Genomic DNA, 27,106 nt, shown 5'->3' with positions numbered 1-27,106 from the left:
TGGCGTGGAGTGGGGTAGAGTGGAGTGGCGCAGAGTAGAGAGCAGTGGCTTAGAGTGGAGTGGAATGGCGCAATGTGTAATAGAGTGGCATAGAGTAGATTGTTTCAGAGTAGAGTGAAGTGAAGTACAGTGCAGTGGCATTGAGTAGAGTAATGTAGAGTGCAGTGCCGTAGAGTGCAGTTGTGCAGAGTAGATTAGAGTGGCTTAGAATGGATTGGTGTAGAGTGCAGTTGCGTAGAGTGTAGCGGTGCACACTAGAATAGTGTGGGGTAGAGTGCATTAGCTTAGACTGGTGTAGAGAAGAGAGGCGTTGAGTGAAGTGGTGTAGAGGGGAGTGGTACAGAGTAGAGTGCAATGACGTAGAGTGGAGTGGAGTGGCCTAGTGTGGAGTGGTACAGAGTAGTGTGCAGTGCTGTGGATTGGTAAAGAGCACAGTGAAGTGGGGTAGAGTGAAATATGCATGGTGTTGTAGCACACTGCCATTACAGAAAAACACATCTTCAATTGAAATGACCGTTACATTTGCACAGACACAGTGTTACTAAAAAAAGTATACAGCTGACCAAAATTAATTTGTTGAATTGGCATCACCTAGTGTATTAATTTGTTTGGGTCGTATTCAAATATTTGTTTCCATCGCACTTTGGAATTACCCCAAAAGTTGCTTAATTTGTGCTTTCCATATCCTGAAATATCTGCACAGTTCCTATACAGACATTTACATTTTGTTTTATGCTAGAAAACAAAATAACATCGTCCAGCACACCCAGAGTAGCCATCAAGAAAAAAATAACATTCTACAGCCTTTCTGTCTCACAGGGGTATACAGAAGGATGTCACATAAATCCTCTCACTTTGAAGTCAGAGAAAGAAACGTAAACCCCAGCTTCCTGAAAGACAGATCCTGACATTTGACCTCTGTCTTTGATTGCACAGCAAATGTGAAAAGAGAAGAACAAAAATGTAAAGGCGTGTTTACAGGAATTCAGTACTGGTGGAACAATACAGTAAATAGGGTTCAAAGGAAGGGACAAACGCAAGCTAGACAGCCTAAAACTAAAATAAAGCCAGCAAATAGAAAGCAAGCAAATTACAAACCACAAAGCCAAAGTTAAGCAATCGGTGGAATGCATTCCCAGGGAGGTTCTCCAAATTGCCCCAAGATGTTGTTAGCAAACCTATGCTGCGAGCTAAAAAGGAAGTCATTTATCATAAATTCTGGTTTGCCTCGTATACACATTCTCTCCCACTACATTGCATCTTGTGGTATTTACAAGAAACTGGCTACTGACCTTTACATTTTTAGATCTGTGAACACACTTTCAGGTCTTGCCAGAATGATAGAAGCATTTTTCAATAGGAAAAAGGAAGGTAAAAGAGGAAAATGTAATTAATTGTTAGCATGCAATGGTAAAACCAACACAAACGGATTGTATTATTTTGATGTCACATGAGCATGAAAAGAATGTATGTCTGTAATACACACAGAAGTCCCAGGGTGACATCATTATTCCATGCATGTGGAATTGTGAAGAAGAAAATTAATATAGGAACTACAGGTCAGATGTAATAAGAATTGCAATTGTTGGAAACACTCTGATTCTGCGTTTACGACTGTTACAATGCGTTTTTGAATATAATAATCCCAGTTGAGCAGTTGGTAAATGTTTGATATTTGATGGGGGCATGTTGTAGTTACCCCTTCTAAATACAGAGTCCATATGAGTTTCATCAATGTTTTGAGACTTTAATCCAGTAGCAAAGCATTGAAAAAGTACTGATTTCCAAGTTGGTGTAGTAGTGCATTCACAAAAGGGAAGGTGTCCCTTTAGGGCTCCTTCCCTTTTGTGAATCATAAAAATGGTTTGCTAGAGAGTGGACAGTGGTCCAGGAGACCTCTGCTAATTCTTAAATAAGATTTCATTTTTTCTTTACTTTAAAAAAAAAAGAAATGGACTGCATTAAAAATAAGTTTTCTTTCTGGAGATGCAGATCCAGACATGGTGGTCTGCTTAACCTAGTAAGTCATCATCCCTGGGATTGCTTTCAATTAGAGTGAGTTGCAAATTGTAAACTACCGCATTAATATTCAACTATTTTTTGTAAATCCTGCCTTCCATTATTTAGTCACGTCGTTAATGACATAATGCAAAGTCAATGGCACAGTGTAACTATGTGTGATATGATGAGACCATGTATTGACCATGTTTTGATTTCATTAGTGCTCACAACAGACTGCTGGAGCTGTCTGTAATCAAATGCTAAAAAAAAGTAGTCTAATTTGACTAACTTGAATGAATTAGGATTTCAGTGTCTCAGTACTGCAGAACGGTTTGCAATGACTGGGGCAACTATAGTGTACTATCGTCTTGTGGAAGAATAGCATGAACGTGTACCAACTTTGATACGCAGATGAAAATATAGGGCCATGTAAACCATTGCCTGTTCCCTATTCGAATATGTTACAGACAACTAATTCTACTGCATTGCATTTATTATCTGATCTGTTTTCCAAACATTAAAGTTAAACAGCTGATAATCACAGAGAACCTCTTGTGAGGTGAGGACAGGGGCATCTCAGCAGTGTAAGTGGTTGGCCAGCTCAATGCCATGGAGGGTGTATGCCTTTGATTATTTCAATAGGCAAAACCTTAGGTGCAGGAGACTACTGTTTGCAGCTGCAGTGACATTCTGCCATAAAGACATTACCAATGCAAAGATACTGGTGGATACAAACAAGCTTTGATGATAGCAAGTGACATGGGGGTCTGGCTAGCCAGCTAACATGGCGGACGCGAACTCCTAGCACGCCAGTCGATCTCCCCTCTAATCCGGCAAAATCATCCTTGCAGTGTGCCATCCACGCTAGAGATAGATGGTACCAGACAGCCTATGAACTGAGGCAGCCAGGGAGACCTTCCACGAGCTGGTCCGACCTTCACGGCAGCGAGGGTCACCATGGGAAGAGGCAGGGCCTGCGAGCTGTGAGGCCGCATGGAGGAGCTCGAGGACGGAAGGCGGCCGCCTGTGCCGAGAAAGCGGCTGAGGCTGAAATGGAGAGTCACTACAGCGGGGAAATAGCCCAAGCCCCGAAGAAGTGAATGCAGAGGCCGCATCGGTCATAGCCCAATATATGTGATGCTGGTCGGCGGTGCTACCTACTGGGCACCGACCGAGGCGGGGAAGGTCCTATGCATCGCTGGAAACCTGTCAGGCCGTGTCCTGTGGTTCTCTCCCCAGTGAGTACGGCGGGTAGCTACTGGGAGAAGTAACGCTGCTCCTGCGAAGTGAGTCGAAGCCGTTGCGCAATGCCTGTAGCCCCTGCAGTTCGTGCGGCCGACACCGGTGCTTGAAGCTCCCGGTGAGTGAGGCGCGGCAGAGTAAGTTGCACCGGGGGAGCGAGAGGGCGATCCGCTGTGGGAGCTGAAGACTGCGCGCAGATGGTGGCCTAAAGTGAAGATGGACGGCGCAAGCCTGGATGGATTCGGGACGCCCGCTGTGCATGGAAGCGGCTTATGGGTGCGGAGGCCTCCAACTAGGAATATGACATGGCGGCCACGAGCTGTTGAGCAGGTGCCTCCGCGACGGAGCCTGTGATTCCTGGCGCAATTGTGCCATGGGGACTGCTCTAACAGTGGGTGCGAGTAGAAAATAAATCTGCAATCAGGGTGGTAAAGACTCTGAGGCCTAGGTGGCGCAGACCTCGCACAGACAGCAGCGAGGTGAGTGCAGAGCATTGCGGGGAGCTCATATGTGGGGACGCTGCAACCCATTAGGAAAGGGTCAGCACAGTCCTGGGCACACGTTGTGAGGATATAACAAAGTTAATACAATTGTGTTGACGTATTGACAATGTGGAGGTCGAGACCGGTGTAAGTTTTTTTAGAAAAAGTTATTTATCACAAGGCAACAACTGTAATGGACTGCTGAGCGCTTGGACGGGCCCTGCCATTGCTAATCAGCAGACGAAGAGCCGTTGAGACACAACCCCATCCTCGGGGTGAGCTACCATACATTAGGATACACCGTCACGGATGCACAGCTTGCGCCACAAATTCTGACCCCTAAATCGTGACCAGGCAAGATACTGCCACACACGTAGACTTTCTAAGCCTGACACGTACGCCGCAACTCCCGGAAGACAATGGTCTTTCACCATGCAACGAATTGGCTGGGAGAAGACAGGCGCAGGCGAAGAGCTAGAGGTACCTCCACTGGAACAAGACAATAGTGGGGAAGGGAACATTCTACAGCTGACACATTTTGCAGGAGTGCCACCACAATTAGGGACCTGGTGCTGAGGGTCGCTGCCGGCTGTCACCCGTTGGATGCCCTGATGTCCAAAACTACAGCGAAACTGATAGAATAGAAACTACTGGTGGGACCCACAGGCCACGGCGTCTGCCTTTGAACCCAGACAACCACACATGATGTGACCGTAATTAGTGCCTCAACCTGACTACGTCGTTCAAGTAACCCAAGCCTAGGAGGCAGTTTGACTTCTATCCTGAGCTCCCGACGCAGCCATACACCCTACGTACTAGCCCTACCAGGCGCTGACCGCGAATGCCCACGGCGCAACAACTTGTGATGGGCCGTATGTGCGGCAAGATGCCGCAAGGGCCGCTGTGTGCAGGCAACCTGGATCCTTCCCGTTTGAGAGACGGAGCCGAAGTCCACAGCACTGGTGGCAAAAATGGATTCTGTCTTCGCGGCAGTGGAGAAAATAGGAGCGGCACTAGATCATACCAGGGCATCACTGGAAACCTGGCTTGATAAGGTTACCTCAGACTTCACGCTCCTACATGCAGATCACCGCAAAAGTGGCCGAAAAAGTTACCACCCAAAGTCAAACGCTCAAGGAACTCCAGCCGATCACTCACAGTCATGCTGCCGCGCTGTAAGATATGATGGATCGTATAAATACTCTGGAGGATAGAGCAGAAGATGCGGAAGGACTTTCCTGACGCAACAATATTCGGGTTGTGGGCTTGCCAGAAGGAGAGGAGGTTGGGAACCCCGAACAATATATTGAGAACTGGCTGCGAGACCTTAGGTCCCAAGGAACACTGTTGAAGCAGTTTGCAGTAGAAAGAGCCCATTGGGTGCCAGCACAGAGGCCTCAGCTGGAAGCCAGACCACGCCCATTCCTTTTTAAACTCCTCAACTACAGAGATAGAGATGTGGTGCAGCGAGAGACACGGAAACTGGACTACCTCACAGTAAGCGGCAGCCGCGTTATGCTCTTCCCTGACTACACCGCTCTTGTGCAACGCCGCGGAAACAACTATATGGCAGTGAAACGCCAGCTCCGGGAACTAAAGTTACCATACTTGCTGTTATTTCCTGCAAGGCTGAGAGTGGTTGTGAAGAGTAAGACCCGCTTTTTTGACTCTCCTGCGGAGACATTGGGACTGGCCAGAAGAGTCGGGGCTGTGGACGGGAACAAGACCGACAGATTCAGATGAAGACATCTCAACACGCAAGAGGAATAGATGACGCGGACGACAAAGGGCACCACGAGGGGAGGCACCAAGTACAGTAGCCCCAAGCCCGAAGAAAATAAGAATGGAGCGTCAGAATGTTCTGGAAGCGGTCACAACACTTGGAACCCCGCGCACTAAAGAACGCCTGGAATCCTACATGCAGTCCATGGTAGTGGCAAGCGGCTTGTAGTCACCATCAACTGAAATATCTGATGACCTTCGCCTACCAGTGGTCACTCCGCAAACTGCTAATGGTATCCTAGGATGAGACCGCTATTGCGCTGAACTCTGTAGCAGACCACCCACGCAAGTAGTATACTGTTTGTTAATGTAGTTCTGTTAATGCTGTGCAGGGTGGCAAGGGCAGGTCAGCAGTATTAACGACCATACATGCCCATTAGACGTTACCTAGGAACCACCAGATTTATGGCTAGATACCTCATGAGTCTTCTCACAGGAAGTTAGCATACGCGTGACGACACTTAACTCTTAACTCTGAATCTTACTGGCCCCGCAGACTAAACAGGCGGAAATTGTCGGCGACACACCACACACGTAGGGGTAATGAGGGGACAGCCACAGCAGTATATTACCTGTACACGCACCCCATCAGGCAACACACTGACCTAGTTTATACCTCCGCATGGTCACCGAAGTTTGGACGGACAATCATACAAAGTTCACCCCAGACGTTACATTGGTCACAGTTCACCCAATGTTATTGTTGCAACAGACCGGTGCACCCACACTTGACCATGTTCCACCATGACATACCCCACCCCTGGCTCCCAGATGATTAAACACTCTAGCAATGGCACGAGTTAACATACTCACATGGAACATACGCGGCATGCACACTCTCACACAACTCTATTCCATATTCGCTTATGTCCAGAGACACTCAGTAGGAATTTCAATATTGCAGGAAACACACATGACGCAGCCAGAACTAGACAGACTGCGCAGGCGCTGGAGAGGGCAGGTGTATGGTACTGTGTATTTGGCCCATGCGAGGGGTACGCCTATCTGGGTGAGAGCAGGCATCCCGTTCGTTTGTACAGACGTGGTAATAGACCCTGAAGGCAGATACACTCTATTATATAGGACACTTAATGGTCAGTCCATATTGCTGGCCTTGATATATGCTCCAAATGTAGACAAGGCATCATTCCTAGCGCAGTTGTCACTGGTGCTGACCCCTTATGCTGGGTTCCCCTGGTTGGGGATTTCAATTCAGTGCTTGACGTGCACATAGACAGATCCTTCCCTCCTCTCCGTAAAACATCAGCTGTGTCAAATGCCGAGACGCTCACAGACTGGCTTTCGCACTGGGCATTGCTAGATATGTGGCATGTCCTCCACCCCACTGAACATATTTACTCCTATTATTTGGCAACGCATGACCCACATGTACGATTGGATAGGGTGATGGGGTCCCAATCTTTGCTACCATTAGTTGAGAAATCGGAATACCTAGGGCGGACACACTCCGATCATAATCCCCTGTGGTTTCAGCTCAGTTGGGAAGCTGAGGCTTTCCTGAGGCGGAAAGCCGGGAGCACGTATCTTGTGTATACTTTAGATATTTGAGTGTCACATTACCTTGTATTTTTATTACTCAACCCTGCTCCCTTCAAGCACTTGGTTGGAAACTTAAATTCGCCCAGAATACGCCGCGCAGCGGATCGAGCGCTGCCGCGGTAGTTGAACCGGGACACTCTTGGCGCCATCTCCGGCGCTTGCCGTGGCACGCCCCTTTTTCGAGGCCACGCCCCTTTCCATCCCTGCCCCCTCACCATAAATCATGTGTCGTTTTCGGACGCGCAGCGGACGAGCGCAGCGGGAGCGCCGTTTGCGCGCCTAGGGCAAGCCCGTCTGCGCCCGTCCGCGCCAAGGTAGCGCCTGGTGCCAGCTATGCTGCATGTCTCGTTCCAACAGACCCTAGCATGCTCCCCTCTGGCCCCCCATACTCTAGAGAGATGCTCCTACAAATGGGTAAGTTATATGCTGACAAAGGAACCTTTACTCTGTTACATACGGCTTTGCCACAAACTGATTTCCTGGCAAACAATCTGTTGAAATGTGGGCTTTTGAACGTTAGGTCCCTGCCCAGGCACAGTATCGAGATCCAACTACTTATTGATTCTCACGAACTAGACGTCCTCTTTATGACGGAAACTTGGACTCGTCCATACTGCCTGGTTGATCCGGGCTTTACCTGTCCTGCTGGGTTTAATTTCCTACACACCCCTAGGGCTAATGGTAAAGGAGGGGGGGTTGGTGTGATTTTTAATGCAGCCTGCAATATCAAGACTTTTGCTCTAGACCCGATCGAAGGTATGGAACTCCTAGGACTATCAATTCAGACTCAGTCCGGGAACACTGTTACCGGGATAGTCTGTTATCGTCCACCGGGTGCGTTCCGCCTTCAGCATCAACAGGCACTCTGGGCCACCTTAACCAACATTGCACTTTCGCATCACAAACTGTTCATTCTGGGTGATTTCAATCTTTGGCAGAACGGCGTCCTCGACTCCGGCCTCCGCAACCTACTCAACTCTTGCGAAAGCCTTGGACTTTCCAAGCTGGTAACGGGAGCAACTCACAGGGGCGGACACCTTTTAGACCTATTGTTTGCAGGTCCCCAGTTAGTAGCAATGGGAGAAACTCTACCCATGGACTGGACAGACCACTCACTCATTAAGTTCTTTTTAGACCTAAAAGGTGATTACTCTAAAGCTCTTGGATTGACCAACAAAATCAAGTGCAGAGATTGGAAAGCCCTTACTCATCTACATTCTTTAGGGGAAGTGTTCCAACTAGACCAATTCTTTGACGATGAAAAACAGGTAGATGACAATTACTCCTCTCTCTGTTCAAGGATTACTACTATCCTGGATGTCCATGTCCCTCTAAAAACTCGCAACTGTAAGGGCACCAATTCCGCGCCCTGGTTCAATGACAGCTTAAAAGATCTGAAGCAGAGCTGTAAACAGGCAGAGAGAATGTGGAGACGAAATTACACTGAAACTGCTAAAGAACTCTGGAAAAATAAAGTTCGGGAATATAAGAACTTGATTAAAAAATCAAAAGCCGATCACTACTCCTCCATGATCTGCAACTCCCCCAACAGCTCCAGAAACATCTGTAATATATTGAATAGTGTCACCAACCCGGAATGTGTCAAAAACACCATTGTCCCGTCTCAAGACCTTTGTGAGAATCTTGCTGCTTTCTTCAAAGATAAAATTGAACTTATCATTAAGGACCTAGATTTCTCACCTGACCCTATCCCTCCCCCCGATCTTAGCCCGAGACCCCCAGCGAACCAGCCAGTAGTGCCACCCTTGGCCTTAAATGACCTTCTACTTGAGTTTCCATCTATCACGTATGAGGCCTTCTGTAAACTAGCCAGAACGATTTCCTCTGGATCTCCTTTAGACCCCGCTCCACATAAAATATGGAAGGAATTTGAGTCAGAACTCTTTCCTACCCTTCACTTAATTTGTAATCAATCACTTAAAACCGGAACTGTTCCTGCTCAGTGGAAGCGGGCATTAGTATCCCCTCTGTTAAAAAAGCCCTCTCTTGACCCTGACTGCTCTAAGAACTACCGTCCCATATCTCTGCTGCCCTTCCCAGCCAAAATTGTCGAAAGCTGGGTTAGTAACAGCCTCTCTACCCATTTGGAACATCATCATCTTCTTGACGTGGATCAATTTGGTTTCCGGCCCACCCACGGAACCGAGACCGCCTTAATCACCGCTATGGACGAGCTTCAGAGGCGTGCAGACAGAAGGCAGGCAGCGTTTCTTATCCTGCTTGACATGTCTGCCGCCTTTGACACTGTGAACCACGACATTCTGTTGAAGCGGCTGTTTGAGGTGGGAATAAGAGGTTCGGCAGTACAGTGGTTCCATTCGTTTCTGCAGGATAGACAGCAAGCGGTGTCCATTCCCCCTTTTCAGTCGGCGTTTACTCTGGTCTCACATGGGGTCCCCCAGGGCTCTGCAATTAGTCCAATTCATTTTAATCTGTACCTAAGACCGCTGATCACGCTAATTAAAAGCTATAATATCAAAATTATCAACTACGCCGACGACACGCAGTTGATCCTCTCCCTGGAGGGAGAAGACTCCACCTCCATTGAGACTTTTCACAACTGTTTGCGTGACACCTCTCGCTGGCTAAAAAACAACTCCCTCCAGTTTAACGCAGGAAAAACAGAGGTACTTTTTAGCTCTGGTACTAAGATTCCTCGGCCTTTTCCAGACAACTTCTGGCCCCCTGAATCTGGGACCACAGTTCGTCCAGTAGCTACAATTCGCAACCTTGGGGTTGTGCTGAATCAGAGACTTAGTATGGAGACGCACATCCAAAAGACCACTGCTTGTTGCTTTGCCATCCTCCGCTCCTTAAGGAAGGTACTGCCTCTCCTCCCCATTCATGCACGTGCCCAAGTGGTACGTTGCACCATCCTTAGTCGACTAGACTATTGTAACGCCCTGCTGCTGGAATCTCCTGGGTTCCTGCTAGATAGACTCCAAAGAGTTCAATCAGCAGCTGCAAAATTGGCATTGGGGCTTCCTAGAAGAGCAAATGGAGCCTCCTCATTGAGAAAACTCCACTGGCTACCAGTGAGGCAGAGGGTACAATTCAAAGCCCTATGCATAGTGTTTAGGGCGTTACATGCAATTGGTCCTGCCTCCCTTCAATCTAAATTTGCATGGTATACCCCAGCTAGACAGCTTCGCTCTTCTGAAGCCAAGCTGGCAGTGGTTCCCAGATTTAAAAAAATCAGATCCGGAGGCAGATCCTTCGACGTGGCAGCTGCCAAGCTTTGGAACACGCTTCCAGCAGAAATTAGACACATTTCTGAATTCCTGCCTTTCAGGAAAAGGATTAAAACCTGGCTCTTTCCCTCGACAACTGTCCATTAATCTCTCTTCCCCGTTGTTTCTGACCTCCCTGCCCCTTCAGATTCAGTCAGCGCCAGGATGCCTGCCATGGTGACAGTGCGCTTAATAAATGCTTAAAATAAATAAAATAAATAGTCTGCCCCCTACACCCACATGGCGTCTCCAACCATCTGCACTGGAAGACTCAGAAATCCGCTCCTCATTAGAGACAGCTATCCTTACATATTTTGACCTCAATGAAGGTATAGCGAGTAATGCGCTGGTGGAATGGGACGCCCTCAAAACAACACTCAGGGGTCACTGTTTAGGGGCCACATTGAACATACGGAAGCAGCTAGCAAAATCAATCAGCCACCTTGAATCCCAACTACTACAATATGAGCGCGAGGGGGAGGGAGGAGGCTGACACCCGAACCGCCTGGAAACTCTTCGGACACAGCATGCAAGACTCCTGGAGCGCTTGCGGTGCCATACCTACACAGCTCACACAGCTCGCACACACGCCTGCTTGCCTGGCTACTAAAACAAGAGAGCAACCATGCCCCGATTGCAGCTATACGCACACCAGACGGAGACCTAGTATACCCACAACGTGAGATTCACACGGTCATTGTAGATCACTATACACAATTGTACCAATCAAAAGTCTGCTGCTCAGGCCAAGAGCTGGAGATATTTCAAGAGCAGGTCCAGCTACCCATAGCCTCAGGAACACATCAGGAGACACTTAATTGCCCCCTCACCTTGGAGGAGATCGGGGAGGCGATTTCATCCATGGCATCTGGGAAAATGCTGGCTCCGGACGGCCTGCCTACCGAATTCTACAAGGCTTACCGGGAGTCTTTGGTGCAACACTTACACATGTTTTACACAACGGCACTGGAAGAAGGCACGCTGCCCCCCTCGATGAGTGAGGCGTCCCTAGTGTCTCTGCTCAAACCAGACCGGGACCCCACAGCCTTGGGGTTTTATAGGCCACTGGCACTCCTCAACATAGATTATAAGATACTTGCCAAAGTACTAGCGGAACGTTTGGCGTCAGTGGTTTCTGAATTGGTTCACAGTGACCAAAATGGATTTGTGCCCAAACGGAGCACGTCATTGAACTTGCGGCGGTTTTTCAGGGTGGCGTCGGACAGTGTACAGGAGTGGTACAGGGCGGGATGCCAAGTGTTGGACCTGGAAAAAGCATTTGATTGCTTGGAGTGGAGTTACTTGTTAGCATTGGTGCAGCAATATGATCTGGGACTGGAATTTCTGCAAATGGTGGGCCTCTCATACAAGAATCCCACAGTTCGGGAAAGGCTGGGTCCATACACATCTGACGTCATACCAATATGCAGGGATACCAGACAGGGGTGCCTGCTATCGACACTCCTGTTCGCGTTGCAGATCGAGCCCCTAGCGGTGGCATTGCGTGCAAAATTGGAAGACGGAATACCTCTAGGAGACGCAGTGCACCAAGTGTCGTTATATGCGGGCAACCTGCTGGTATACGTGAGAGACATAGACGACATTCCTTCTCAGTTGGCTCAAACTCTGCAAGACTTCGCCACCATCTCGGGACTTCGGGTGAATGCCAGCAAGTTCTATATTTATGCTTTCGGGGAGGGGAGGCAGGATCCGGGATACACCCTTAATGGTACAAAGGTACAGTGGAGAGGGGACACCTTCCGATACCTGGGAATCCAGATATACCACCAGCCGACAGACCTCTTTGACAGCAACCAGGGAAGGGTCTTCACCGCCATCAAGACGTAAAGCACTTCTGGAACCCGCTGCCGCTAACGGTCACTGGCAGGGTAGCACTATCTAAGATGGTGATTCTCCCCAGGCTACTGTATTACTTGTTATATGCCGCTGCGGCCTTCTTTGTCACACTCTCTAAACTACTCAGTGACTTCCTCTGGGGGAGCAGCCGACACAGGATGGCACTCACGAAACTCTACCTCCTTACAGATCAAGGGGGGCTGGCTGCGCCTTGTTTTGAGCAATACTATTTAGCTGCACAACTGCAGTGGATAGCCCGCTGGCATGAGGATAAGGGTCGGAGGACACAGCTTCTACACTGCCCCCACGCTCACTGGAACAGATACTTAAACTCTTCCACCCAGCCACCAAAACTGCAACACCGACACCACTTCTTTTGGCGGTGGCGTACAAATGCTATCACAGGAGCCTATATCTCACCAGAGCTTTGGTCCCCTATGCACCGGCAATACCGTTGGAAGGCTCCCCTAGCGGGACCGGGGCGCTCACATCTCTTGCACTCACGAGCTGGCGAGACGCTGACATACAGACCAAGGGAGATCTATACCGAGATGGCACAATTATCCCGTATGAATCCTTGGTTCAAGATGAGGGACTACCACCGGGGAATTCCTAATGCACTGCTCACTGATTGCGGCCCTGACCGCTAAATGGGGGGACATGTCCACAGAACCAAGACAGCACCTTACCATAAAATACCTCCACGTCATGGGGCGAGGCAGACACCTGGTCCAATGGTTTTCAACGTCACTCAGTATACATTACTCTAGACCCCCTTCGCCGCAAATGGGAACTAGACCTGGGGAGACAACTAGAGGACAGGGAGTGGGGGAAAGGGTATTGAAGAACACAGTGTGTTTACCCAGAAACATGAGATTCCGACTAATACAATAGTTCATTGTACACAGGGCATACCTCACACCCGAGATAATCAATAGGTATTTCCACCGCACGGATGCAGTGTGCCCTATATGTGCCTAACCCGGAGCTGGACTGGTCCACATGCTGTGGAGTTGCCACAGACTGCATACATATTGGCACACAATCAGCGAGCTAATGCACGCATGCACAGGTCGCGACATACCTTTTGACTGGACTGTTTACCTGCTGCACCACTTCCGTAGAAACCCGGCCACAAAAGTAACATCCCGGTTCCTTGACCTGGAGCTAGTGGTCACCAAGCGACTTCTCACCAAGAAGTGGAAGGCGCAGGAACCACCACATACACGAGCATAAAGACACTCGCTCTCCGCATGGGCCAGAGAGGAGGGAAGTGCCATCCAACGGGAAGAGACACTGGGATTGAGGAAGGAGCCCATAGCTGCTCAGTGGGAGGGACTGCTCCAAGCACTTCAGCAAACTGAGGACGCATACTCAGGGGGACAACCCAAGGGGGAGGGATGTGGGCCCAGAGTAGGTGCCAAGGGCCATGTCCGTGGGCAACCGCAATGTTCCATGTATACACATATACTAATTGACACCAAGGGTGGGCACAGCCGACGCCAATGTAAGGAGGCAACTGCCAGGCTGACTAAATGTGATGAGTTGGTGGGGGAGCAGATATAAGCTGGAGTTTTCCAAGGATCTATGTGATCCCCTTTCCTGTTAAACATGCACCCGTGGTCTGTGGCCCAGGAAATATCTAACTATCCCATTAAATTCCAAATGTAATGAGAATACATCAAACTCCACATCTCTCTGGGCAACCAAAGACAACCACAACATAACATTACTTCCCTGCCTGAAGCAAATCTATCGATAGATTGAGAGCCACGCCTGCAAAATGGTCCAACACCGGAAAACCTCCGAATTGAAGAGCCTACAGGTGGCATTCTTCCATGTGAGTGGCTGGAGGAACTTTGAGCCACTTCGATTCCAGTGTAAGAAGGAAACAACTTGGAGTATGGTTTGATGCAAAACTTTCTTTTAATCATCACACCACTTCAACATGATAAGCAAAGATTTACCCAGTACTTAACCTGTCACACCTGATTTCATGTGTTTTGGTTCCATTTACTTACTGTAGACTTCTAGATGTTTATGTGCCAAAAAAGATACTACGCCACAATAGACTTCAGAATCAAGCAATCACCTGGTTATGTCTCTACCTGAATAAATCTGAACACATGTCCCAGCACTTAAAGAACTGCACCGGCTACTAGTAGCACAGCGAATTAAGGTTAAAATACTCTGCTCTGTATTGACGTCACAGGAAGGTTATGGTCAAAATGCCTTAAATTGTTGTTGACTAGCTCCTAATCAAAATGAAACCTGTGGTCTAACAAGGTCAACCTGCTCTTCAAGCTAGATTCAGCTGCAATTCCCAAGGAGACGGGACAGTTTGAGTAGGAGGATCTCTGCTTTAGAACACCAGGTGCCCAGATAGTAGAGATAAACCAACTGCGGCAGTTTACAAGACAGAAAAAAAATAACAAACACCGCCTCTTTTATCAGGCACCTCTCCCATTATTAAACCACCACCAAATCCACTCCTCATCGAAAGAAGGGAAAGAGCTTCTTGGAGCGCCACTTAACTCCTACCTGAAGATCAGAAAATTTGAGACGAGTTCCCCGATTTCATGGACTTGGCATCGCCCAGGTACGAGTTTGGCATGAATTTTAGACAGGCGATTCTGCGCTACGAAGTTGCTCCAGTTGTAGGCAATTGCTTTGCAAAACAAATACTGAGGGCATTGAACCCTTTTCAAATAATGTTTTGGATGAAAGGCAACAGAGGAACTGAAGATGCTGAAAATGGGAATTCAACACCCAAGGTGCATTTGTAAAGAGCGCCCAGAATCTGGAACGCGCAGCTGTAGCAAGTGTAATAGAAATGCACATGACCTATATGGGCCATGCTAAATGAATTACGCAGATTGAATTTCTAGCGTGAGAGTAAACAGGCCTGCACTCAAGATTAACAGTTCCTGTCACATTGCCTAGATGAAGAAGTAGTTGTCAGGTCATTCAGAATGGGCTGAGCCCAGTAAAGTATAAGACGGAGCACCACCAGTGGACTTGCATGATTGTTAAGTTTACTTAATGAGGAGCACGAGATGGTCCAGAAAAAGAACATGGCAGAGCGGCACCGCCTTTCCATGCCCTGCACAGGACTCTCATACCGACATGAAGTTTCTAAATCTCCAGGGGGGGAATGGGGGGGGGTGTAACTGTTAATAACGAATTGTCCCTCTGATACTATTTATCCTATGAAGACGTATATGCTAGAAAAGAAGCCCACTTGGTTTGACTGTCTAAGGAACTACAGAAGGCAAAAACTACTGCAAGCACACTGAATTTCCACTTCCTTCTCTTTGGGCATTGACTTTCAGGGAGCGTGGGGTTGTAAATCGGGTTGGACAAAGTTTTCAGCTGAAATCTGTCTTTTTGTGTATCCTGCAAAGCGAATTTGGTTTTTTTTCTGCAGACAAGAAAAAATCAGACTCACTCCGCCATGCAAAGGGGACACCGAACGTGACCGCGCTGGAGCTGCCAGGGCAGGCTCGCTCAGCCCGACACTCACCTCAGTCCATTTCTGCGCCTTACTGAAGGCTGCCTCGGGAGCCGGCTCCTGCGGGTTGCTTCACAGTGAAATGGATCCAAAGAAAAAACAGAAGCTCGAGAGTGGTGCACACGCGCGCGCCACGGTGAGCCATGTGGTTTCATTTATGGCGCCTGTGTCTGGGCACTATAATTGCACATGGCCTATTGGTGTCAAGCACGTAATAGACACCAACAGGCCATGGGCGGAGCAATGCGCCCGCCTTTGGCCAATTGCGTGCAGTCTTTTATAAACAAACGCACGCAAAGGCCAATAGCGGCACAAGCGTGTGCAATTCCTAGGGCAGCTTCCAAACCCTGTTTTTCACCTACTAAAGGACTCGCGCTGCAGGAGCAGTGCAACGCAGGCGTGAGACCTAAAAAGTGGTTGAGGCAGTGTTACCTGTACCAAGCACACAGAAGCAACGTGACAGTAGTGCAACCTATGCTAAGTATCATTAAACAATCTGCCAGCAGTACTACCAGTACCAAACAGACAGAAACAATATTATTGCAGTTCAACCCTAGCTAAGCATTATAAAACAATCTAGCAGCAGTACTACCAGTACCAAGCAGACAGAACCAATGTTACAGTTGTGCAACCTGTTCTACGTATCACACAAAAAAATGTGGCAGCAACACTACCAGTACCAAGCAGACAGAAACAATGTTGCAGCAATGCAACCCACGCTAAATGTACAAACAAATGGAGTCGGTGAAAACAGTTTGTGCAAACAGTGATAACTAAACCAAATGCACATGAAAATGTGGCAGCAGCACTACCCACACCAAGTGCACAAAAACAATGTGGCACAAAATAATTTACCAGAGGTCTTACAACCCACAACAACGTGCACAGATGCAATAAAACAGCAACAGTGCAACCCTTGCCAAGTGGGCAGAAGAAACAAAGTGAGGCAGAAGAAGGGCTAACCGTACCAAACGTACATAAACAATGTGGAAGCAGCAGTATTACCCAATTCGAGTGTACAGAAAAATGTGTCAGCAGCTGTGCCCCCTATATACCAATTGGCCGGAAGCAGTACAACAAAATAAGAAGTAATCCTGGTACAAGCAGTACAGAAACAGGACTACTCTAGACCAACAGTCACCGCATGTACAAAGTGTGACAGCAACATTACTTGCCAGGTGGACATAGGCATGTAAGAGCAAAACAATACTTTCTGTGTGTGCTTGATGTTTTAAAAAGGGTCTAAAAACGTCAGTGTTAACTTCACTTCACAACTTGTAAAGAAATAGCATATGCGACTTACAACTGGTGTACATAAAAATTGTAACAGCAGCAAACCAGCTGCACCTATTACACATTACAAAACAACATGGACATGCACAAAAGGTGTAAAAACATCTGCATCAGGTGTACAGAAACATGCAGTGATTGGGGGCGACATTACAAAGTAACTCGTTAGAATCATTTGATCTGACCCCCCCACTCTCACATTGTCCTGATGTAAACCATTATCATGCTTCCAACTGTGCAACTTCAGTGTGTTTCCATAAGTGGGGCGGGTATGCCCAGACATGGGTTCTGTGCACACTGTGCCACTAGAACCAAGCTATACTTGACTGACAAGGTAAATGACCCCACCCACCTAGCAGGTCACACGGTCAATGGTATTTTATACTAAGTATTCCGCCCTCATTTTTCTTAGTTCTCATCCATTATCATGGTCTGATCACAGCTCCATACTATTTGAAATAAAAATCACTGAAAATAATTCACAAAATCAGCCTCCCTCTAGACATCAAAACAGCAAGCATTGCACCGATTCAGCCCCACTAATTAAATCGACGCCTTATTGAAGCCCAACCACCAGCAATTGGTGATCCAGATGACTTGCCCATTAGTTGCTCGAACTGACTTACTACTATTTCCACACTGGCACCAATAAAGTAACCAAAACATTCCATATAGAATCTATCTGCACCTTAGTTCTCGAGCAGACTGAAAACACTCAAATTAAAATGTAGGAGACAAGATCGTAAATGAGGGGCAAACTACAGCGCCCAAGAAAAGGAAAAATACAGACAATATCTCGCAGAACACAAAAAAGGCTATAGAAGAAAAAAACACTACTTCTCGCAACAATTCACATTAGCAAAAAACTCAACCAAAGAACTGTTTCGGACAGTCAATACACTTGTCACCCTTCCTAACGCCACTGTTACCTAAACCAGTCAGGCTTTGTGTAACACACTAGCCAATGGCTTTGTTAATTAAGGGGAAGTGATTTTTAATAAATTTGCCGGCCACCAAATCCAGCAACAGTAAATGAAAGTTCTGACCCTTCTCCCGCTGAATCTACAAGTTTAAATCAATTCTCTACCTTAAACGTGGAGCAAGTATAACAACTCATCAACTGTACTAAATCAGGTTCCTCACTCAACCACTGTCATCCCTCATTGGTCAAATTGCCACGGACATTATTGCTGATCAACTAACCAGCTGCATGTTCTATAACAAAACGTTCCCCAAATCAATGGAAAATGGCCAGCATCCTTCCGCTGTTGAAAAAAATCTAATCTAAACCCTCAAAATCTTAACAATTACCAACCCATTTCAAAGATACCGCTCCCATCTAAAATACTTGAAAAACCAATAAATCAACAATTATCTACCTATCTACAGGATAACCAACTCTTCGATCCAACACAATATGGGTTCAGAGGCGGAACATAGCACAGAAACTGATCTGCTCACAGCTATGGAACAAATCAGAGCCACATTACAGAGTGGTGGGAAAGCAGCTCTTATTCTGCTTGATTTCTCAGCAGCTTTTGATACAGTCAATCACACGGTGTCGATTAACCATCGTGCAGAAATTGGCATTAAAGGGAAAGCATTAGCCGACTTAGTTACTTCTTCAGTGAGAGAGAACATGAAGGGTAACCTTGGGTTTGTTTGCCTCCAACACTTTTGCTCTGCCTTACGGGATCCTGCAAGCCTCTGTAGTGTAGTTCCTATATTCCCAATAGGCTCTGCACATTGGAATAACATAAACAGCAGTTTGGACGTAGGACTGAGGTCATCTAGGTCTCTACTGACTAGGTTAGACTTAATTAGGTTTGCCAGCTAGCTCAGAGGTCACTAGAAACTTTCTCGAATGTTCAGGAAGGAGTTAACTTTCCGGATTAGATAAGAAGGGATTCGTTTCTGACAACCGCATAAACATGACAACTTTGCTCCCTCAGAATAAAGAGTATATCTCTAGAGTCGTGTGAAAACAATAGACAACTATTTCACTCAGTCAATCGTGCATGCTTAATTTCACCAGGAGTGCAGAGAAATAGAGAGACGGGTGTTTTCAATAAAAGGTTGTTATTTATTGAGCAGTCTTCTTTCTCATGCAAGAGAAGCGAGTTGCCACAAATGCAATAATTACCATAAAGTAAAGTGCGTACAGTAAAAGGAGTATTATGAAATAATACTGTAAAAGCATTGATATGGTTTCTGAGCCATATGATACTTTAAAATGGATAAAATATATACATACATAAAAACATTGACTACCGTACTCAACTGGTGCTTCTAAGATACGCCTACCCCGGTGTACCTGACCTAAGCCTAATACGTGGGAAGGAGTAAGTAAGTTGCAGTTTAAGTTAAGTTGGTTTCTGCCAAGAATCTGAATCAAGAATTCTCTCAAGGTTTTAATCAGCTCCGTACCTTGATTCTAGAATGTAGGAGGTCTTGTATCTCTCTCTCGGGACTCGATCTCCCAGCAACCCGCAAGGGTGACTGGAAACACTGGATCTGGAATTTCTCGGCTGGAGATAAGACAGCGTCTCTCTCAGTGCATCAATGGGAGGGTCGGCTTCTTTCGGCACTCGCATCAGCTGGGCGTCGGGCAAGTAGATAGCCGCTCTGCTCCAAACCACCGTGTGTTTGCTTAACCCCTTCAGTGCTAATGACAAGGGTAACTCGTCATGTAGGGCCCATTGATTTCAATGGAAAGTCAATGGACCTACATGCACACCCCTTAGCAGCCAAGTGGTTAAGGCAACGTTGGTATATTTATACCTGGAAGGTGCCGGGTTTGACGTAAGGTTGGACATAAGACGTCACTAAGAACTAACAGTTCTTTCCGGACTCCAGGAGTTCTTGTTCAAATCAAAACAAAAGCAGGGGGATTTCCCGTGCTGCTGGAGGCTTGGTTTGTTTAAAGAACGCGTTGTACTTTCTAGGAGTCTATGGGAGTAGCCTTGCCGTATTTGGACTGCATTGGCTATTACTAAATATGGACATGATTCTTATGCCTTTATAAGGATATGTTTTGTTATAACCACATAAGGGCATGAATCGGGGATATCTAATTAGGGTCCTAGATAGATTCACAACACCTTTACACTTAGCCCCACCTTATTCAATATTTACGTTAAACTTTGGCCAACCATATGAATTCATTTGGATTCTCCCACTGTTGTATCTTTGGCCTATAACAAAAGAGAACACCAATATGAGAGTCAGTAACTGCGTGATAATCAATGAATGGATACGTTCAAACTGCCTTAAGTTGAACTCTTTGAAGACCGAGGTGGTCCTTTTTGGCAAAGATACCTCTTTCTGGTCACCAAGAAGGTGACTGCAAGAACTGAGCAATCTTCCTGTGCCAGTAAATAAAAGTAAAAAATCTTGGAGTCCAAATCGACAATAAACTCACTCATGGTGACCCAGTAAAATTTGTCATTTCATCTGCTTTCAACACCATCAAAATTGTGAAGAAAACTCTACCCAATCACACAGAGGATCTACGCAAAAATTTGTTACTAGTCTTTTCCTGTCCAAACCTGATTATTGTAACGGTCTTTACCTGAACATTCAAAAACAATTCCCTAAACTCTAGTCCTTCGGAACACTGCAGTACGCATGCGTTTGGGCCTCCCTAAATATCATTCCACTAGACATGCACTTCGTACGGTGCACTGTATTACATAAAGGCACTCCTTGGAAAAGGCCCAGAGTACCTTCAAAAAAGCTTTAAGTGGGACCACCTATCCAGACAACTGTGCTCCACTGGTGCTAAAAATCTGGTGATTCCAAACTGCAAACTTACTTCCTGGGGAAGACGCGTCAGTGTATTAAATGCCTCGTAACTCTGGAATTCACTTCCAACACATATCAAATATATTCCCGACCTCTCACCCTTCAGAAATGCTTTAAAAACCTCGCTTTTCAACAACTACTGTTCCAAGATTTCTTTTTAAATTAAGTCAATTCACCCCTAATGCTTTGGGTTGCATTTTATAGGAAAATTTGACATAACATTTAACATAGCATAACTGATGAGCATTAAAGACCGGTCTTGGGATACTAGTGTTCCAGTTTAGGGAGGAAATGGCCAGGGCAGATCTGTTCAGATTGGAGCAGGGTCGACTAAGGTGGCATGGTGTGCGAAATAACGATGCACCGGGATGTGGCCCAATTACCAGTGGGTGAAATTAATTTTAACCATTCCTCCATCACTTTTTCTATACTTCATTGTGACTGGTGCTATGGCACCCATCTGATGATGCATGTTCCTATGTTACCTACTTCTGCCAAGCTATTCCTTGACTTAGGGTCCGGCACAGACACATGGTTCTCAGTCACTCACCCCAAACATTCCTAATAGATTAGCTTCAGCAAAGTCCAGGGTAAATAATTGATATCTTAGTAAATGGCACAGGGTTCTATCACCCCAACACCCCACTTTCAGCAAAACAATGACAAGTGCTGCACAGGGTTGCCTCAACAGCCACCTAAAACATTGGGTCAGATGTATCACAGAGTTTTAGCCATTCAATGTGTATGGGAAGGTTAGTTTGTACATATGGCCCATGGCCTCAAGAAGGACTCCTAAGAATCCAAGCAATCCCAGGCAAGACCCTGCCATTCAGAGAGCTCACAGTCTAATACCAACCTCCCTAGGGAGTGTCTAGTGGCCCCTCCAGCCAGAACCAGAGCCTTCATGCGCGTGTATGACAAGAAAATGAGACTGGCCAGTAACTCATCCCAGCTCGATTTCCTCGTATCAGAACAAGGAGAAGGCTCACTGGATGCTTGGCCGATGTGCCATCTTACTTATGTAGAAAGCCCATCTGGAGTTCTTCTGATGGCATCGACAACACGTCATAGATAGTAAAAGTATAATACTCCCTGTCTGTCTGTAAGAGTCTAACAAGACCCAGCCACTAGCAAAGCACTGTATACTCAGGGCGGCATGTTTGATTTATAGAAGCTGTGCACTGTACCCACCCTTCCTGCTGCAGAAACTGCACGACTCGGGAAGTAAGAGAAACTCCGGGAGGAAAAAATTGATGGTTTAAACTCCCGAAAAACAATTAGTACAAACCAACCAATTCTTTTCTAGGGAATCACCCATAAAAAACTGAAAATCCTTCCCAAAGAGCAGTCCCTTATACAACAGGTTTAAAAGTATGAGCGATTTTATTTCTGTTTTTAACAGAAAATAGCAGCCCTTAAACAAAACAAGCAGATCAGCATTCAGTTAGTGAGCATGAAGAAGATTGAAGTTTGAGTTGCATGAAGTTTTCTTCTTTTTTTAAACTTTATTTTTTCAGTTTATACATTATAAACAATAACACATAACTGCCATCCAATCAGTGTATGTACGCAGATCGCCGACCTCATTAGTGGCACTTAGTACTACAGGCGGCATTAGGGAGGAACGGACTCAAGGGAAGGGATACAAAAGCATACTGTAATGGTACCGTGAGAAAGGAACCAGGGATGGCGCTGACACAGGTGAAGAATATCACTGGGGTCCTCCCCCCTGCTCCCAATCAGACCCATACCCAGTTGGTGTGTCCACCTCACTGCTCCCACTTTCAGTTGTGCCATGTGAGGGGAGCTCCTCTGCTGTCAGTCCTGCCGCACACATTACGTGCCAGGCCATTAAATCATCCAGCAGCTTCTCATCCCTCCGAGTGAGTTGCATGTGAGTTTCCTCAGCCAGGGACCACTAATAAGTAGGGGGATAAAATTGTGACTATGTACAGTGGTGCTTTCTACAAGTACATTGGTCATGGAATCTCTCTCTTTAACTTTAGGTCTAAACTCCCAAACCTTGCCTTTGGCAACCCACTGCTCAACCGAGGAAAATAAAAAAAGAAACCTCCCCGCAGCCTGGCCAGAGAAGCTGCTGGACAGATGCACCTGACCCAGGGACACCGCGAGCGTGACACAAGATGGCACGTGCCAAGGGCTGGAGGTGTGTGAGGGGCCTGGCCCCCTGGCACAGACCTCTCCCACCCTCAGGCGATGACGCAAGGCACCCTTGACGCTGGCAATGAGGCGCTAAACCTGGAACCACACATATTTACAGTATAAACTCCAGGCACCGTGGAGGGGGCTAGATAAGCAGCCATTGCGCACGCGCCCCAGCCACACACCCCCAGGGGACAAACTGCAAACACGTCACAGGCCAACTCGCAGCTGGCGGGAAGAGCGCCCTTCCAGGGGTGGCGCAACCCCTGGCAGCCTGGACCACTGACAGGCCGTGACGCAGTTGGGTGACTCTCTCTGCAGCATGTCTGTCTCTCTCCAGGCCCTCTGCCAGTGCACTGTACTGACTGGCACCCGTGCCGGACTGTCACTCATGACAGGGGGACGCTGCAGCACGGCTGCCTGTCCCCAGTCCCTCAGCCAGTGCAGTGTACACTCTGACACTCGTGCCGTACTGCCACTCACCATGGGTGACGCAGCAGCATGTCTGCCTGTCTCCAGGCCTTCAGTCAATGCACTGTACTGACTGACACCTGTACCGTACTGCCACTCACTAAGGGTGACGCAGCAGCACGCCTGCTTGTTCCCAGGCCCTCAGCCAGTGCACTAGACTGACAAGTGCCACACTGCGAGTGACCAAGGGTGACGCTGCAGCACCTGTTGATGCCTGCACCGTTAATGCATACGCCTCAGGCTCCCTGGCCAAGGGGTGTCACGGCCGCCCGGTCCCTGCCTGCTCCCCCCAACAGGGCCACATTATTGTGGCTGGCTGCAGTGGCGGCTGCCTCACCTGTCACCTCCCACTGAAAACAGCACATGACGCGTCTCGGGAGCAACTCCGCGGCGCCGGCGTCTATCGCCCTACGCAGGAGTCCACTGACTCAATGTCATTGCTAAACTGCAGAACACAACAGAGCCGTGGAATTCTACCCCTGCTCGTCTGTATGCAGCGATGAAAGAAAAGTGTAATGTTTGGCTGATTCGGTACCGCAAATTGAATCTCACTCTTAATTCCAATAAAAAGATTTCAAAACCTCTTAGGCGCTAACACTCTGTTCGGAGAGTAAACTAACCCTGCTACACACATAGAAGGCGTGCACTTCTAATGCGAAGCAAACAGTGGTCAGGCCGAAAAAGCTTAAGTTTCACCCTATGGCCTGTTTGTGCTAGAAACTGCCCACCTAGGCCTGCTACATACACCTATAATATACGCCTGGTCCTAAAATGCAGAGGACTAAAACTTTCACTGGTTGCTCTCAGGAAATTGGATTGGGGTGATGCGAGGGTTTTCCTGGCAGATGCAGAGGGGTGCTGAATCAATCTCCCAATGGGTGACATGGTACATGGATGGACCAGTCGGGACGTGGGTGTCCTGCGTGCAACTGGCCATTGGGTGGATGGTGGACCGTCATGCAGCACCTGGTATGAGCATCAAAGTAATAACATCCCAAAAATGACATTACAATGCAAAACCCACCCTCACCTCGATCCATTTCTGCGCCTTGCTGAAGGCGGCCTCGGAAGCCGGGTCCTGCGGGTTGCTTCACAGTGAAATGGATCCAAAGAAAAACAGAAGCTCGCGAGTGGTACACATGGGCGCGCCTCCGCAAGCCATGTGGTTTCCCTTATCGCGCCAGTGTCTGGGCACGATAATTGAAACCACATGGCCTATTGGTGTCTTGTACGCGCACCAAGTGCGTAATAGACACCAATAGGCCATGGGCGGAGCAATGCGCCCGCCTTTGGCCAATTGCGTGCAGTCTTTTATAAAAAAGATGCACGCAAAGGCCAATAGCGGCCCACAAAAGGAAAAGCAAAGGCAGGAGCGTGTGCGATTCCTAGGGCAGCTTCCAAACCCCGTTTTTCACCTACTAAAGGACTCGCTCTGCGCGAGCACTGCAGTGCAGTGCAACGCAGGCGCAAGACCTAAAAATGATATTTTTAACATCTATATTTTTGCTAACGATATTAAACTCTTCAATATTTTTTAAACTGATATTACTTACCTTAAGTCAATATTCTTGAAGATGATATTCTTGCTGTCGATATTTCTGACTCACGATGTTAATGACTCGATATTTGTACAACTCGATATTTTGTACTCGATATTCTGTCTCTGCACCCAGACAAAGTACGACAATGTCCTGGCAGAACAAGCAACAGTACCACCAAGCAACCGGCCATAGCATGGTATTAGCTGATCATATGGTGTACCATACAGACAACAGTGTCACTCAGAGGCCAGCTGCAGTATGCCACTGTCAAATATGTGTGGAGCATATTGGTAGGAGTTAGTCGTTGGTATAGCAGTGTCACCTACTGCTGAGTTTGAGGACTTGTTCAGAGTCGTGAGGGAAGAAGCAGCTCATAACTCAGCTGTGCCAAACTGTGTTCAACCATAGTGATGCACTGGGTGAGATTGCGAGGTAGAAATTGACACCAGTGCATGGCAATGCCTCGTGTCCAGGCATAGTATTGCAGAGTCCACAGGTTCAACAAAGAAAGGAGCAGCAGTGATAGTTAGAGTCCAGGTACAGTCCTGCACTGGCTGAAGGCATGAAGGCAAATAACAGGCAGCGGTGTTAGAGAAAACCATATTCATAGCTCCACTGAATGTGTTCATTGACTTGTAGCCCATGCTCTCAAGCTAATCTACATATTGGTGAATGCACTGGGTTTTGACAACAATGGTAATTCCAGGAAAATATTTGGCCTTATAGACAGAAGGGCCCTCAATCAACAAAAAGAAATTTCCTTTTGCCGCCTAAAATCTGCTGCCATTCCCTCTCTCAGAAGATTGATTCCATCAAACCACGCTCCTGTTGTTCATGTTACACCCTTAACATGTCTTTCTGCCTATTGCAGGTTCCTGAAGAGTAAAATCTGGCCGCAGATTCCAGACCCTTCCAACCACTTTGATGGTCTTTTTACCACCCACAAGGGTAACTTTCAGGTAAGGTGCAACTGACTTTTATGGGGTGCTGGGGGATGAGGTTGTGGGGAAAGGGTTAGAGGCTTGAACTGTCTTGAAACTTGAAATCATAAACCTCATTCTCCTTCAATTTAAAAAGAAGCTTCTTAAAGGCAGGGCCGGCCACACCCATAATTCAAGGAGCACTCTATTTAAATGGTAGGCGCTGTGTGATCTTGAAAGGCTACTCACTCTGGAAAACTACGTTTTCCTAAGGTAATAGTGTGAACATCATAAAGAGCAAAGTTAATACAGTGAAATCCTTATCTAGGCCACATTTAGTTGACATATCGATATGTGACATATGAAGAGACTGCACTCATAGCAGTGAAATTTTAAGAAAAATACTGGCCAGGAGATGGACTGGAATAAAAATCTGAAATATCTGGGGGGAAAAGTCAGATCCATAACCAGACCGGGAACTGTATTCTATGGAAAAGCCCTTCACTTTACTCAACTTAACACTAAACACTTTCAGATATCTTTTCTCCCACTCCGATGACACCAGAAATATATAGTCACATTCTCTTCTAAGCAACACATGTTCTAGGGATCTATTATACTTTCCAAATTCCTTTGATCTACCCATCCTAAGAAGCAAGATAATCAATGCCAGGTGTGTTGTTTGCCTTCAAAGTTAGAACATCGACAAACTCACCCAACCCATCAATCAGTTTCCAATGGTATGCGAGGGTTCTGAAGTGTCTCTCATTGTCACATATTGGAATTCACCCCAATCTTCTACACAAATGAGGGTAAATAATGACCATGAATATGGTTGCTTTATAACATTCGCACCGGCCTGCATCACAAGATCATCATTCTCACCACTTGCACCACTAGGAGCACAAACATCATCAACATAAAATTCAATAACTTCCTCAACTGAATCTGCTGTATACTCCGCAGCACTTTATTTCTGTTTCTTGTTTTGCCACTTGTGAGTACACTATACCACATTGAGGTTGTGAGATTAGACAACAAACAAACAAAAGGTGATGAGAGGAATGCTTGCAATAAGTCTAACCACTGGCAATCACTTGGGGTAGCATCCCAACTCATCAATTTTTAGCCCAACATGCCACTACAATTTGGAACCAGCTATTTGCAAATCAGTTTTCACCCTGCTCCAATTGGAACAGTCCAGTCTGAACTCCCATGCCAGGTCCTCCCT

General features: G+C 47.0%; 1 protein-coding gene across 1 annotated transcript in view; it reads left to right on the top strand.

The window, feature by feature from the left end:
* The window catches only part of EPOR (erythropoietin receptor), a 163,132-nt gene that overhangs the window by 122,832 nt on the left and 13,194 nt on the right, over nucleotides 1–27,106 (top strand). The window contains exon 7 of the mRNA XM_078684180.1: nucleotides 25,827–25,914. Within this exon, the coding sequence (XP_078540306.1) occupies nucleotides 25,827–25,914 (88 nt within the window). The remainder of the gene's footprint in view (nucleotides 1–25,826; nucleotides 25,915–27,106) is intronic.

Source organism: Lissotriton helveticus, chromosome 1_1 (genome assembly GCF_964261635.1).
Source record: "Lissotriton helveticus chromosome 1_1, aLisHel1.1, whole genome shotgun sequence".
NCBI lineage: Eukaryota > Metazoa > Chordata > Amphibia > Caudata > Salamandridae > Lissotriton > Lissotriton helveticus.
This window is presented reverse-complemented; position numbering and strand designations above follow the sequence as displayed.